This window comes from Theropithecus gelada, chromosome 8 (assembly GCF_003255815.1).
Source record: "Theropithecus gelada isolate Dixy chromosome 8, Tgel_1.0, whole genome shotgun sequence".
Classification (NCBI taxonomy): domain Eukaryota; kingdom Metazoa; phylum Chordata; class Mammalia; order Primates; family Cercopithecidae; genus Theropithecus; species Theropithecus gelada.
This window is the reverse complement of record NC_037676.1, coordinates 105,097,929-105,114,588: the sequence shown is the minus strand read 5'-3', so window position 1 is coordinate 105,114,588 and position 16,660 is coordinate 105,097,929. Positions and strand designations below refer to the sequence as shown.

Sequence of the window (16,660 nt, the reverse complement as noted above, 5' to 3'; positions counted from 1 at the left end):
CACTAGTAGCATTTTATTGGCTCTCTACCTTTGATCCTTCGTGTGGAATTGGGATTAAAAAAATTAAGGGCAGTTTGGGGATATAATTTTGTAATCTTCAAGGAATCCTTGATAGTTGGTGTGATAATCAAATTAGGGCCATGGCTATATTTTCATTATTTCTGTAACTGAGTTTTGTAATATTAGGAACAGGATATACTGTGGTCAGCTTTTCTTCCTTTTTAGCTGAGGGTTTAATCTACCCCAGGCCATAGTTCTTAAATGGTCTTTACTGACAGTGTCTTCGAAGCCTAGTCCATAGATTTGGGGAGTTTTGTTTTTAAGGCTAATACTTTTCTTTTTGAACGTGAAGTTTAAATTTTTTACTTGCACCTTCATGCATCCAGAGGAATTCTTTTTTTTTTTTTTTTTTAGAAAGTTTACTTTTTTAAGGCTGGGCGCAGTGGCTCACACCTGTAATCTCAGCATTTTAGGAGGCCCAGGCCAGTGGATCATTTAAGGTCAGGGTGGCCTGCGCCTGTAATCCCAGCTACTTGGGAAGCTGAGGCAAGAGAATCCCTTGAACCCAGGAGCCGGAGGCTGCAGTGAGTCAAGATCGTGCCACTGCACTCCAGGCTGGGCAACAGAGCAAGACTCCCTGATAAAAAGGTTTGCCTTTTTAAAAGCAAAAAGATTTAAGGCAAATATTTAGGTTTTCACAAACTGGTATATCAGGAGGGCCTAAGAATATACTAAAAGCATATTGAATTATGCAGTTGTTGGCTTACTTTTTTAATGAGTTACGTATGTTTCTGAAAATGTACTGTATCTGTGTTTTCTTTGTATGTACATAATTTTCATACTGACTTTAATGGTGTACTTAAGATATCCTGATAGCATTGATTACTCTGGTAAATCTTTGTGTGGATAAAAACCTTGTTGGGAAAATTTTGGGGAACCACTTGTTTTTCTAAAAAATCTTGTTCTGTGATCCTGTGAAGACAAGCTGTGATTTGTGATGTATGTTAGATTGTAGACTGGCACCTTCTTGATGGAGCTGATTCTAACCTTAGAATAATTTTTGCTTTTATCAATCTTGTCCTCTAATTACCAGATGAAGGCCATAGCTGTTATTTTCATGGCCACATTATTAACCTTCTTAGTTTATGTAATTAATACATCCATAGGAAAAGAGTTACACAAAAAGAATTTGTATATTTGCAACTTCTAGCAGTTTGTCATTACTCAGCTCCTGAAATTAAAGAAATTTAATCAGTCTTGGTCATCTTGTCTTGATTGTCATGGTTTGGAAGGAAATACCAAATATAGATTTGAATCAGTAGACTAGAAGGCTGTCACGAGGTCAGGAGATCGAGACCATCCTGGCTAACCTGGTGAAACCCCGTCTCTACCAAAAAATACAAAAAACTAGCCGGGTGAGGCGGCAGGCACCTGTAGTCCCAGCTACTCGGGAGGCTGAGGCAGGAGAATGGCGTGAACCCGGGAGGCGGAGCTTGCAGTGGCTCATGCCTGTAATCCCAGCACTTTGGGAGGCCGAGGCGGGTGGATCACTTGCAGTCAGGAGACCAGCCTGGCCAACATGGTGAAACCCCGTCTCCACCAAAAATTAAAAAAAATTAGCTGGGCGTGGTGGTGCACTCTTGTATTTCCAGCTACTTTGGGAGGCTGAGGCAGGAGAACTGCTTGAACTCAGGAGGCACTCTCATGAGGCAGAAGTTGCAGTGAGCCGAAATTGCGCCACTGCACTCCAGCCTGGGCAACAGAGCAAGACTCCATCTCGGACAAAAAAGACACCTATTTTTTTCCAGTTAGAAACCTGCTGGCATGTAACTATGTTAGTAGGAAGAATGTTTGCAGTAAGCATGGAGGTTTAGCTAGTTAGCACAATCAAAGAAATTTGAAGACATTTAAAGCCCTGATATTTTTATTGAAAGACAATGATGGCATTGCTATTCAATTTAGTCTTCCTAGGTGGATTTATGGACTGATGGACTTCATTTGAAAGTAATGTCGTCTTTCATTACAGAGCCCAACCAACTCTTGATGCTACAACAGAGTCTTAACTTGCTGCATTTTCCAAAATCCCATCCTTGTAAGCTTCATGCTTTAGGCCCTAATTGCTAGTTTTTTCTCTATACAGGATTGTTTTTCATTAGGTTCACTTGATTCATCCGTCGCTGGATTTGGGAGCACTGGCAACATAATCAACACACTTCCTACAATCTTCAGGCTTCACATGTGCTGATGATGATGTAAACCAACTCTGCCCCAATCATCTCCCCTTCTCTTAGGGTTTTACTACATATTGCAACAGAAGATAATATTGGAGGTGAAGAGGGTAACATGAAGTTTGGCACTACCCTGAAGAACTGTAAGCATCTCTTGGAATGTGCTAAGGAACTTGATGTCCAAATAATTGGGGTTAAGTGAGTATTTGTTTTAAACTTTTAAAACTGTGAACATTTTACGGTGATAGCCTGTCTTTCTGGTTATTGATTTAAGACTTTATTTGCATGAAATCTAAGACGCAATTTTTTTCTAGTCTTTTAACACACATGTATGTGTTTGCTTCTTAGTTTAGGCAAAACAAATATGCCTTATCCCTTTTCATATTGTTTTGCAACTGTACCTCCTTCCCCACAATAAAAAAGATAGCAAATAATATTTTGATTCGGGTTAGTGCAGAGTAACTTAAATCGCCACCTTTTAAATTGGATGGGAGGAGATTTGCTAGAATTCTTAACAAAAATAAAAGCGTCAGGCCTTTTCCTCCTTTTAATTCCTCTGGGGAATTTCAATAAATTAGACTTTGCTTCAGGCTTTTAATTTTATATGTGAGGAAACCGAGACTCCAAGAAGTTCAAAGACTTGATTATATCCTCAGAACTAATTACAGACATAGTAACACTAAGCCCTAGATGTTGTTTGCCAGTCCATTGCTATTCTTACTAAAGTAAAAAAGTCTTGCTTTTTCAAACACTCACAAAGATGTATAGAGTCCCCACTGTTAATAGTTTATTGTGTATCTTTAATTTTATTATTTAGTTTTTGAGATAGTATCTCATTATATCTCCCATGCTGGAGTTCAGTGGCATGATCATGGCTCACTGCAACCTCAAACTCCTGGCTCAAGCAGTCTTCCCACCTTAGCCTCCCAAAGTGCTGGGATTACAGGTGTGAGCCTCTGTGCCTGACCTTACTGTGTATCTTTCTATTCTACTTTGTACATAAATAGGTGGTAGTCTTTTAAACGAAGAATTGGATCATGCTGTGCCCTACACAATAGACAACATTCCATGTCAGTCTAGTTTGAATTCTGCCTTAGGTGACAATATTGACACATTTGAGAGTTTTGTTCATATTTCAACTAAGTTTTAATTTAAGTTGACATAAAAATTAATGAAGTACTATCTCGAGTAGATAAAGGGAAAAGAAAAATTTGCTTTATGGTGTACAGTTCTATGGATTTTAGTACTTGTGTAACCACTGCCACAATCAGGAAGTATTCTATTCTGAAACCTTAGTAATACTAGTGAATAATAGTAATACTGTTACTCAACTTGATTAATGTTCCTTTATATTTATTTCACAACAGACACATTTTTGTATTTGGTTGGGTAAAACTGAATGTTCAATTTTATGCTCAGCTGAATGTGATACGATTTGGTACTGCTTGTTACTTCACTATATAAACATAAAAGCACCACATATACATAAAAGCACACCTTATTGTATAACTGCAACAGTACTGATAATTGACTTATTGTTAGGAATTTTTATTTATAGAATTACAGTTTTATCTTGGCATTACGTTTTCTAAAAAGCTGGTACTGTAACTTTTGGTTAATTAGAGGCTGATGCTTCTAATGGTTTAAGTATTTGGTAAAGTTAATGTGGATACTTAATGGTATGAATATGATGAATGACAGTTGAAAGAAATTACAAGAGGTGTCTCTAAAACTTTCTGCTCCTTTAAAGTTATTATTCTGTGTGTTTCAGATTTCATGTTTCGAGTGCTTGCAAAGAATCTCAAGTATACGTACATGCTCTATCTGATGCTCGATGTGTGTTTGACATGGCTGTAAGTTCTTTCTTTAAATTATTTTGATATTTTAGCCAGGATGTTAAGTTAAAGACTAAGTATTGTTTTCTGCCTGTGTGAATTACTCTGACTACATTCAACGTCACACACCTCATTTTTATTACATAAGCATTCAGAGCTCTATACAGTCACACCTTTTAAGCGGGTAAAGGAGTGAAATAGTAATTGACTTGCATAAGTCTAGAAGAGAGTACAAATAAAATCAAAGAGCATACCTAACATTGAATCAATCTGTTTCTATCAGTAAAAAACCAAGAATTTGCTGTATTAAAGATCAGAACAGATATTTACCTCCCTAGGAGGGGGTTTTTAAAATGTTCTCATATCCATTACAATTTGGAAAAGCATTTAAATAATTTTTTTTCCATCCATAGGGAGAAATTGGCTTTACGATGAACATGTTAGACATTGGTGGAGGATTCACGGGAACTGAATTTCAATTAGAAGAGGTAAACTTTTCAGTAGATGACATAACAGAATAATTGCTTTCTTTGCTACTTAAGTGGTGGATGTGTAGAGCAGGATTTTTACAATGGCAGAAAGTAAACCCTGTAATGTCTCTTTAAAATTTTATTCTTAGAAAATGTGGATACTTAATGGTAGTTAGTAGACCTAGCTAACTTTGAAAAGTTTGATAGAATTCTTTGAACATTATCATGAAACATTTTCTATTTCAGTTGTGTTTCTATACTTAATGGCACAAATGATTTAATACTTAGAAAACTTTACTACTACCTTTTTTGTTTTGTTTTAAAAAGGGTCTTCCTGTGTTGCCCAGGCTGGAGTGGAGTTGTGCAATTATAGCTCACTGCAGCCTCCAACTCCTGGGCTCAAGTGATCCTCCCGCCTCAGCCTCCCAAGCAGCTGGGACTTTAAAAAAAAAAAAAAAGTCTTTCTATATTGCCCAAGCTGGTCTTGGAACTCCTGGCCTCAAGTGATCCTCCTGCCCCAGCCTCCCAAAGTTTTGGGGTTACAGGCGTGAGCCACCACTCCCAGCCAACTTTAGCACTTAGGCCAGATGCACGTCACACCTGTTTTCTCACCTTCCTGCTCTGCCCTCCTTCCTTCCTTCTGCAATATCTAGAAACTATGATTTGAAAATTTTGCTTCTGTTTTTAGTGATCAAGTATAGAAAAATGATTTAAAAAAAAAAAACAAATACCAGTAGGTATTTGTTATTAGCGCTCTCTATTTTTAAAATTAATGCCATTCTGATAGTTACAAAATAAATTGACTTGAAAGCATGCCTAATTAGTTGCTTGGAGATAATTACGAAGTTGCTAAGGTTCATAGTCTGTGATTGGAACTGCTCCATTTTCCTAGAAGATTTTGTTAATATCAGTTTCTGAATATTGCGAATTATCTGATCCAATATTGAAACCATAATGTGGCATTTAAAATCCACAGGTTAATCATGTTATCAGCCCTCTGTTGGATATCTACTTTCCTGAAGGATCTGGTGTTAAGATAATTTCAGAACCCGGAAGCTACTATGTGTCTTCTGCATTTACACTTGCAGTTAATATCATAGCAAAGAAAGTTGTTGAAAATGATAAATTTCCCTCTGGAGGTAAGTTATGAAGTTTATAGTTTTATTTTTGTTGGTAGATAATTGCAGTTAGTCTGGAAATGAACAGATGGTCATGAAGTTGTAGGTGGTTTTCAGCTTTTAAAAATCTTAAAGCTGGCCGGGCATGGTGGCTCATGTCTATAATCCCAGCACTTTGGGAGGCCGAGCTGTGTGGATCATGAGGTCGGAAGTTCGAGACCAGCCTGGCCAGTATGGTGGAAACCCCATCTCTACTAAAAATACAAAACTTAGCTGGGCGTGGTGGCACACCCCTGTAATCCCGGCTACTCAGGAGGCTGAGGCAGAAGAATCACTTGAATCTGGGAGGCGGAGGTTGCGGTGACCCAAGATCATGCCACTGGACTCCAGCCTGGGCTACAAGAGCGAGACTCTGTCTCAAAAAAAAAAAAAAAAATCTTAAAGCCAAGATCCCATTCCATAAGACTTCCAAATCCAACTTTCTTGGTACTGATGTTTAGATATGTGTGTTTTCGATAAATGTCTACCAGATGATTAATTCTCATCCATTATTCTCTTCTGTTCTCCTTTTCTCACATGGATCACAGGGAGGCTCTGTTTTCATACTTTCTTACTTAAGGGCCACAAAGTGTCCTTGTAATCTAACTCAAGTCAAACCAACAAAAAGGCACTAGACAGTCCCATCTCGTTGGCTAATATTATTGTAGGAAATACTGTTTTACATTAACAAGCCTTTTTTTTTTTTTTGGCTGTGGACTAATCCACATCCCATAGAAAAATTGTCCATTTCCCCAATATTGTCTTATTTTACAGCTCTGTTTTTCCTTGTTTAGAATCCAGTCCAGGACCACATTGAATTTGTCATTTCTCCTTGAATCTGGATAGCTTCTCAGCTCATTACTTTGTATTTTTTAACTTTGACATTTTCGAAGAGTAGAAATTTCATAGCTGATCCTTAATTTGGGTTTGTTTGATGATTCCTCATGATTATATATATATATATATATATTTTTTTTTTTGAGATGGAGTCTTGCTCTGTCTCCCAGGCTGGAGTGCAGTGGCATGATCTCGGCTCATTGCAAGCTCTGCCTCCTGGGTTCACGCCATTCTCCTGCCTCAGTCTCCGGAGTGGCTGGGACTACAGGCACCTGACACCATCCCCGGCAAATTTTTTTGTATTTTTAGTAGAGACAGGGTTTCACCGTTAGCCAGGATGGTCTCGATCTCCTGACTTCATGATCCACCCACCTCGGTCTCCCAAAGTGCTGGGATTACAGGCGTGAGCCACCGCGCCCAGCCGTGATTATATTTTTTAGGCTATGCATTTGGGGCATGAAGTCCACTGAAGTGTTAGTCTATTATTCTCACTTCATCATGTTAGGAGGCACATGATAGTGGCCTGTTCTGATATTGATGATGCTAGGTGTTTTTTCTTGTGTTGTCACCCAGGCTGGAGTACAGTGGCTCCATCAGGGCTCATTGCAGTCTCAATCTCCTGGCTTAAGCAGTCCTCCCACCTTCAGCCTGTTGCATAGCTGGGACTACAGGCCTATGCCACCATGCCTGGCTAGGTTTTTTTCTATTTTTATTTTGTAGAGGGTTTCGTCGTGTTTCCCAGGCTGGTCTCAAACCCCTGAACTCAAGTGATCCACCTGCCTCAGCCTCCCAAAGTGCTGGGATTACAAGCTTGAGCCAATACACCTGGCCTTGTGGTGATTTTTTTTTTTTTGAGAGAGAGTTTTGCTCTTGTTGCCCAGGCTGGAATGCAGTGGCATGATCTCGGCTCACTGCAACCTCTGCCTCTTCCTGCCTTTCTGAAGCGATTCTCCTGCCTCAGCCTCCCAAGTAGCCGGGATTACAGGCGCGTGCCACCACGCCCAGCTATTTTTTTAATTTAAATGCTAGTTTTGAGCACTTGTTTAAGGTTGTGTCAGGCAGGTTTCTCTCCATTGTGAAGTGGCAAGTTAATTAGAGACTGTAAATAAACTACCTGTTTCTAACCAGATTTTCACCCCATTAGTTTTAGCATCTATTGATGAATTTCTAACTTCATTATTGTTTATATTAGTTAGCCTTTACTTAAAGAATATCTTTTCCTTCCCTCCTGTTTATTTATGAGTTTAGACCAATAGATCTTTATTCATTAGGTTTATATAATCTATTACTCTCATTTTTCCCTTGACATGTCTCCGTTATTCTCTGAGCACTTCTTTATTTTTTGGTATATCAAGATGTTCCAGGCTCATTTTAACCTTTTTCTGCCTCAGTCCTGTAATCAGTTTCTCCAAGGAGCCTTGGTTTGTTTCTTGTGGAGAGTGATAAACCTGAAAATGAGTATTGGTTGTGCTAAGAGTAGAGTAGCTGTGAGTAGAATGGGTGTTTTCAAAGGTTTCAGAGTGAGGTGAGAGGATCTCTTGATTCCTGAAGCTCAAACCTGCGGTGAGCTGTGATCACACCACTGCACTCTAGCCTGAGTAACAGTGAGACCCTGTCTCAACACATACACACACACACACACACACAGATTCCCACTAGCAGTGTATACGTGTGAACTCTGGTTGCTCCTCATGCTCTTTAATATTTTGTATTGTCAGTCTTTAAGTTGATCCAGTCAGTAGGTTGGTGGTAATGGTATCCCATTGTGGTTTTAATTTGCATTTACCTGATGACTAATGATATACAGCACTATTTTCTTTTTCTTTTTTTTTTTTTTTTTTTTTGAGACAGGGTTTTTGCCCTGTCATCCAGGCTGGAGTGAGTGGCACAATCTCAACTTTTATTTTTAATTCCACATTCAAACACATATTTAATTACTTGTGCATATATTGCCTTCCTCTTGCTGATTTGAAAAGAAACTAAAAAGTGTTTTTCCTTGCTGCTTGATCTTTTTCCTCTTTTTTCGAAACAGCAACTATCAGAAAGGCTTCAAGAATCTTAATACTTTTTTTTTTTTTTGAGACAGGGTCTCATTCTGTCACCCAGGCTGAAGTGCACTAGCGCAATCTTGGCTCACTGTCTCACTGTAACCTCTCCCTCCCAGATTCAAGGGATTCTAGTGCCCCAGCCTCCCCAGTAGCTGTGATTACAGGCATGCACCACCACACCTGGCTAATTTTTCTATTTTTAGTAAGATGGGGTTTTGCCATGTTGTTCAAGCTGATCTTGAACTCCTGACCTCAAGTGATCTGCCCACCTCAGCCTCACAGAGTGCTAGAATTTTACAGGCATGAGCCGTCGCATCCAGCCCTAGAGCACTTTTTTCTTGTGCTCATTGGTTATCTTCCTTTGTGAAATGAGTGCTGTGTGTCTTTTTAAGTTTAAATAGTTTGAGAAATGTGAAAATTACATTTATTTGTTTTATATGAGCCATTTTAATAAAAATTCATTTTCCCCTTTCCTGTTTTATTCCAGTAGAAAAAACCGGAAGTGATGAACCAGCCTTCATGTATTATATGAATGATGGTGTTTATGGTTCTTTTGCAAGTAAACTGTCTGAGGACTTAAATACCATTCCAGAGGTTCACAAGGCAAGTTTTATCAGAAATATTAAAGCCTATTTGGCATTTTATAAACTGAGCTGTTATTTTTAAGATGCTTCCCAATTTTTTGAAAAACATTTTAGAATGGGGAAAAATGCCCCTTTTGAGGATTTGCGTTCTTCTGGTGGAGTCCCTTTTTTAGTTTGTTGCCTTTACGTGGAGTTAATGGTACCATTGAGGCTTAAGGAGCACCCTGCCCTTGGCTCTAGGCCTTTTTTCCATGAACACATTGGATCTGAGACAGTGAAAAATACTTATCTACTCACAAATTCAATACCTGCATAAGTATGAGTAAAAATTGTAAAACTTTTCCTACAGAAATACAAGGAAGATGAGCCTCTGTTTACAAGCAGCCTTTGGGGTCCATCCTGTGATGAGCTTGATCAAATTGTGGAAAGCTGTCTTCTTCCTGAGCTGAATGTGGGAGATTGGCTTATCTTTGATAACATGGGAGCAGATTCTTTCCATGAACCTTCTGCTTTTAATGATTTTCAGAGGCCAGCCATTTATTACATGATGTCATTCAGTGATTGGTAAGGTGATTTTATTTTAAGGCAGGTGGGATATTTGAACTGTCCTTGTAGACTTGCTAATAAGTTTTAATTCTGTGATGAATGCTAAACTTAGAAGTACAGTCACGTATTGCCTGTACAGTGTAGTTGCTCAATGATGGGAATTTGTTCTGACAAATGGAACATTAGGTGATTTTATGATGGCATAGTCTACTACATAATCTAGGCTATATGGTATATTGCTCCTAGGCTGCAAACCTATACAGCATGTTACTCTGTTTAATACTGTTGGCAGTTGTAATGCAGTGGCATTTGTGTATCTTAAGATACTTAAAACATAGAAAGGATAATACATTGTGCTATGACACGATTGTGATAGGAATTTTTAAACTTCACTGTAATCTTACGGGTATACCACAGTCATATGTGTAGTCTGACCAAAACATCACTCTGCAGTGCATGGCTATAATAGAAAAAATGATGATCTTTTAAAGGTATTTGGAAGACTAGTTATAGTCCTATTTTATTATCCATTTGTTAGGTGATTACATGGTCTTTGGGCTTAAATTCAGAATTTAACTGAATTTTTTCTATTTAGGTATGAAATGCAAGATGCCGGAATTACTTCAGACTCAATGATGAAGAACTTCTTCTTTGTGCCTTCTTGCATTCAGCTGAGCCAAGAAGACAGCTTTTCCGCTGAAGCTTAAACAGGCATTAACGCTTCTTTAGATCTGAAGTTGCAGGTTAAGCGTGTCTGGTCAACATTCCAGTGTGGAAAAATAATTTAAACAATCTTATTCTCTTAATTCTTTTGGCAACAAAAACTATTAGTAATAGCTATTTGGGACCAGACAAAAACAGCTTTCATCTATAATTCATTGGGGATAATGGGAGATTTAGATAATGTGTCCAGATTTAAACCTACCAGTTTGTCCTACCCCTTAAGCGTTTAAAATAAAATATGCAACAAAATGGATGACTTAGTGGAGATGGAAGCCCATTAATTGGGTTCCCCATTAAATCGTTTACATACAAGAACACAGTTTTTATACTAAGGATTTGTGTTTAAAGTCTTGTAAAGTTCATGTCTTTCACCCAGATTTATCAAATGTTAGCGGAAGACCAGTGTGACTTCATTAGATAACGTTTAGTGTATTTAGAATGTGTAAATTTGTGCTTTGAACTGTAGTTTAATAAATGTAAAATTGCATCATAGTATTTGTTGACCTAATGTAACCCTTGTATGATTGCAATAAAATTTTGTGTAGATTTTACTGTTCTTTCAGGCTAAAACTTTGGGAAAGGGGCTAGCTAGCAAAGGTAGTTTTGAAATAGATGTGTATATGGACTGTTTTGAAGGGTTTTTTTCTTTATAGCCCAGTTAAGTTTTGTTTGGCTCAGTGCATTTTTCAGTTATTTAATTAGTAATTTAAGTAAAGTGTTTGGTAAATCATTGTGAAGTTCAGATTCATTATGGAGAGTTGATGTGCAGTAAGCATGATGTTTAACAATTTTAACACCAAAAATGTTAATCCTGCATAAATCAATTGTAATAATAAATAGGTGTTTCTGTATAGATAGAATGCATAGAGTACCTTAGTAAATCTTTGAATCACAATCTTTTGGCTGAAATGGAAGATTCTGTTAAATACTTTGAATAAACTTGGGGGGAGGGAAATAAAATTGCAGAAAACTGCAGAGCACTAAAACTTAAGAAGGGCTACATCTTTATCCAGAAACCTGTTGCTCTTTTGCACGGAATGTTTAAATTCAGAGTTGGGATGGGGGTTGGGGTGAAGCACACTTACTATCTTCAGTTGCAGTTATTTCAAATTTAGGATTTTTTGTTGTTGGTTTGAACTGTCACCTTAGTTTCTTGTTATTTCCAATTTGTTCTGCTTAGTCATTACTTTTGATTCTTTTCTTACTAAAACTTTATGGTGGTTGGGGGAAGGGAGTTAGCATCACTAACCTGACAGTTGTTGCCAGGAATTTGCTTTGTTTACTGCTAGTATATTAGAAATCCTAGATCTCAGAATCACAATAGTAATAAACAACAGGGGTCATTTTTTCCTAACTTACTCTATGTTCAGGTGTGGAATTTCTGTCTCCCAAGAGGAAATGTGACTTCACTTTGGTGCCAATGGACAGAAAATTCTACCTGTGCTACATAGGAGAAGTTTGGAATGCACTTAATAGCTGGTTTTTACACCTTGATTTCGAGGTGAAAAGAAATTGATCATGAATCTCTAATAAATTTAAATCTCTTGAACCAGTAGGTGCTTAATATTTTTTTGATTTGATTAATGCCCATTTGACTCTCATGGGTTCTATTAAAAATATGTATAGGACCCCAATCCATTGCCATCAAATTGCCCTTGGACTTTTTCAAGGTATATTATGGGGTTTTATGCAAAATTCCAAGCTACCATGTAACTTTTTTTTAACCGTTTAACAAGGAGGGGGGACTGCTTCCTACCTTCTTTACATGTTGTGCATTGTTGTGGTCCAGAAATGCCAAACCTTTTAAAGATGGTGCAACTTTGAGTCCTCGGCCTGACTATACAGGTCTTGAACTTCATGGCATATCAACTTTGCCATATCTGCAGGAGAGCTGTTCTATATGAAACAGTTCAGAGTTGCAAATATCACATGTGAATGATATGGTAACTTTTAAGAAATGTCTGTATTGTATTTGAAGACTGTTTGCCATAAATCTGAAATTTGAACCTATGTATTTCAATTTGGTATGCTAAAAAGTTCTGAATTAATTAATGTAAATTTTTTTGTTATAATATTGTAATCTCAGTTCAAAAGTTAACTGAAAATATAAAGCCCAATGATTTCTATATAGTAAATTGAACTGTAAAGGTAACTTGTGTGTGATTCTGAATACATAGATAAATGTTTTTATTCCTCATGTTTTGCTTTGGCTTCTATCTGAAATAGAGGTAAAATTTTACATATTAGCTTTATGTATATTAACAATCTTGCTTTATTAGAAAGTAAATTGATTCTGCTAAAAAATGCTGGGAGTTATGTATAGAACAATGAAATTTTGATAAAGTCCAGTATATATGTGAGCACTGTTTCCAGGACAACCTTTTCTAGATACTTCAGTTCACTAGCCTCTTAACAATTTTAAACTTGAACTAAATGAATAGATTGACAAATTAAGTTAGATTTATTCTAAGTAAACATGGGCATTAATACCATTAATGGAAATACTGGGTTAGAGAAGCCACACATTGCTTAATTCCTTTTTTCTTGTTTTTTAGAGTATATATTTTAGTTTGCTAACCTGTCTTGGCCTTAAGAAGTCTTCTGAACTCTGCTGAAATGAAAAGCATCTCTTTGTTCTTTGAACACTTTAGTTAACTGGGTGACTTAATATTTTGGGGAGTAACTTTAAAGATTTACTTCATTATTCAGGCAATACACTAGTATAGGGTGGTAGTTAAAGGTGTAGACCTTGCCCCAGTCTGCTTGACTCAAATCCTGCCTCTGCCATTTACTGTCTGTATGGACATAGGCCAGTCACTTAACCCTTTTGTACTTCAGTTTTCCCAGATGGAAAATCATGGTAAGGCCAGGCACAGTGGTTTATGCTTGTAAATCCCAGCACTTTGAAAGGTCGAGGTGAGAGGATTACTTGAGCTCAGGAGCTCGAGACCAGCCTTGGCAACGAAGGGAGACCCGTCTCTCCAAAAAAAAAATTTTTAATTAGCTGGGTGTGATAAGTGCCTGTAGTCCCAGCTACTCAAAAGGCCAAGGTGGGAGGATCGCTTGGGCCCAGGAGGTGGAGGCTGCAGTGAGCCACGATCGTACCACTGCACTCCAGTCTGGGCAACAAAGTAAGACCATATCTCTAATAAGAAAAGAAAAAAAAGGATGGTAATAAAAATAGCAGCTTCGTAAGGTTATAAGGATGTAACAGTTGTAAGGTGTTTAGAACTGGCTGGCACACAGAGCTCAATAAACAACCCTTATTACCTGTTATATGATACTGATTTGGACAAGTTGCTCTGGGCCTTGGTTTCCTGCCTGTAGGATGAAGACACTAGAACTTAACCTTACCAGGCCTTAAAAGTGCCTGGCACATGGATGCAAATGGCAGATAGTGCCAGTGGTTGATAGCTTGGTATTAACGTCTCTTTAGCACGTACTTGACCATTCTCCTTTGTCTTTATAAGCTGGACTTTTGGTTGGGCGTCAGAGGAAGGTTTTGTTTTGCTGCCTGTTAGTTGATTTAATTTTAATGTAACCTTATAGTATTATCTAAAAGCACAGGCCGGGCACAATGGCTCACACCTGTAATCCCAACACTTTGGGAGGCTGAGGCAGGCGGATCACCTGAGGTCAGGAGTTCGAGACCAGCCTGGCCAACATGGTGAAACGCCATCTCTACTAAAAGTACAAAAAATAGCCAGTCACGGTGGCGCGCACCTGTGCCAGCTACTCAAGGCTGAAGCAGGAGAATTGCTTGAACCTGGGAGGCAGAAGTTGTGATTGCACCACTGCATTCCAGCCTGGGTGACAGACCGAGACTCCATCTCAAAAAAAAAAAAAAAAAAAAAAAGTAATAGTAGAAACTTAAATTGGCAGGAATCAAAATATAAAACAAAAATTAGTCTTCTACATTTGAGTTGTGAGTAAATCCTATGAATCGCATTCATCCTGAGAGGAAAAAGGTGTGGTGCAAGTAATTACAGAAGTAGGCTTTCATAATGAGGATAAACCTGGCCTAGGAACAACAAACGAACTAGTTTTGGACTTGACTGGTATTTGCATTAAGTTGAAGCTAACCTGAAAAGTCTCAGTTCCTACTCAGACATCCCGAGAAACTTTTCTCTTTGCATACAGATGGCCTGTACTACACGTATCTTTTAAATCATAGTGCATGTCTTCACCCAGAAAGGAGTATAGATACAGGAACACAAACCACCTAGATTCAAAAGGCAATGTGACTTTAGTGTTACACAGCTGAAGATTTTGTTTTATTTATTGGAAATAGACTATAAAAAGTTTTTTTAAAATGGCAATTCGTAGAAAGCTTAATCTACACAACATGCTCCATGTTGTGGTCTTGGGGTACTAAATGGAGAGAAAAAGAACATCTTTCATACTCCTAAATTCCTTAACCTATGTATGTAATTGTCATCAGCTTTAAAAGCAATCCCATTGTTAAGTGATCTTTCAAACCCTGATTCTATGATGATACTGCTTACGTCTGTCAACCCTTTGCAGTTGATTTGTCGATGGCCTGAGAAGATTAGCACTGGATCAGGTATGGGCAATTAAAGAGTTAAATAGGGTTGTGTAGATGTTTTAAAGCTATCGCAATATCTTATTTAGATTACTTTTAACTCCAGAGTCCAGCTAACCTTTATTTGTAAATAATGGTGCCCAACTTCATCTGGTGTGCACCTGTGCCTACAACTTTGTCCCCATTGTTTTTAGCAGCAGTATGCAGAGGAGGGGACGCTTGGCTGAAGTTTAAGAATTTTAGTTCTAGGCCAGGCACCGTGGCTCATGCCTGTAATTCCAGCACTTTGGGAGGCAGAGACGGGCAGATCACGAGGTCAGGAAATCGAGACCATCTCGGCTAACACGGTGAAACCCCGTCTCTACCAAAAATATTAAAAAATTAGCCGGGCGTGGTGGCGGGCGCCTGTAGTCCCAGCTACTCGGGAGGCTGAGGCAGGAGAATGGTGTGAACCCGGGAGGCGGAGCTTGCAGTGAGCTGAGATCGCGCCACTGCGCTCCAGCCTGGGCGACAGAGCGAGACTCTCTCAAAAAAAAAAAAAAAAGAATTTTAGTTCTGTGAGTTTATTGGTTTTCTCCCATCTATTTTCTATTTTATGTTTCTCAAATTGCTCTACTTTAAGCAGGTATGGCGGGGTGGAGGGTTCTCAGCCCTATTCTAAGCCTTCTGTCTTCCACTTAGGCAATTTTAAACTTCCGAGCTAAGGTTGCAGCAATGTTTTATCGCTAAGAACGTTACTTTTTCCCTCATCACCTCGGTCCTCTTTCCTCCAGCTCTGGACATTCTAAATTGTCTGGTTTTTGTTTTTGTTTCGAGACCGAGTGTCACTCTCTGCTCAGTGTAACCTCTGCCTCTCAGGTTCAAGCGATTCTCGTGCCTCAGCCTCCGGAGTAGCTGGGATTACAAGTGCACCACCACTATGCCCGTCTGATTTTTGTGTTATTAGAAACAGGGTTTCACCATGTTGACCAGGCTGGTCTCAAACTCCTGACCTCAGGTGATCCGCCTGCCTCGCCCTCTGAAGTGCTGAGATTACAGACGTGAGCCACTGTGCCCTGCCTAAATTGTCTTGTTTTATAATCTGTAACTCTTACGATTCCAAGCATTCCCTGTATCTGAGTGGGGACTAAAGAGCCACTAGGCAGCTCCAAGTGCATGAGTAGAGTTTGTCGACTGAAAAAATGATCTGTCCCAGCTGATTAGTTAGGGAACTTCTTATGCCATTATGTCAAGGTCTTAGCTGATTCTCAATTTGTATCTCGTGCCTGAAGGGTGATAGGCTGTCTACCAGCATTCTAGAACCCAGCATGGTAAGGGTTGGGCCTCTGCTTTCAGTGTAACACACCCCTGCCATCCCAGAGACTGGGCTACCTTTTCTAGAGAATGAACAAATGAGAGCGGACTCTTGTCCAACTGTGCAGTGTAGAGAAAAGGATCTGGGATTTGAGTGGTTAAACAATCCTTATTTTGCCCCCACCTCCAGGGATTTGGACTGCTGCCAACTCCTGCTTTGTTTTGTTTTGTTTTGTTTTTTGAATTTCTGAGTTTTTTGTTGTCCGTTCTGTTGGCCTTGGGATTCCATTTCCTGAAGCTGCTAAATTATAAACTAATCTGTCCATTTTCCAGCTTTCATTTTTTTTTAATCTCGATTTCTCCATCCTGGTGAGTTTCACTCCTTTTAAATGCTTT

The 16,660-nt window shown here is 38.7% G+C and overlaps 1 protein-coding gene across 10 annotated transcripts in view; it reads left to right on the top strand.

Annotated features, from left to right (window-relative positions):
- Positions 1-12,625, top strand: part of AZIN1 (antizyme inhibitor 1) — a 75,735-nt gene extending 63,110 nt beyond the window's left edge. For 3 of the 10 annotated variants that reach the window (XM_025394744.1, XM_025394742.1, XM_025394743.1), the window contains 7 exons: positions 2,292-2,426; positions 4,000-4,081; positions 4,477-4,551; positions 5,510-5,672; positions 9,063-9,178; positions 9,509-9,723; positions 10,301-12,625. In XM_025394744.1, the coding sequence (XP_025250529.1) occupies positions 2,292-2,426; positions 4,000-4,081; positions 4,477-4,551; positions 5,510-5,672; positions 9,063-9,178; positions 9,509-9,723; positions 10,301-10,412 (898 nt within the window). In that variant the 3' untranslated portion in view covers positions 10,413-12,625. Of the gene's footprint in view, positions 1-2,140; positions 2,427-3,999; positions 4,082-4,476; positions 4,552-5,509; positions 5,673-9,062; positions 9,179-9,508; positions 9,724-10,300 lie in introns of all 10 variants that reach the window. The other 7 variants (XM_025394745.1, XM_025394746.1, XM_025394747.1 and 4 more) reach the window with 4 other exon arrangements.
- The last annotated feature ends 4,035 nt before the right edge of the window (positions 12,626-16,660 follow it).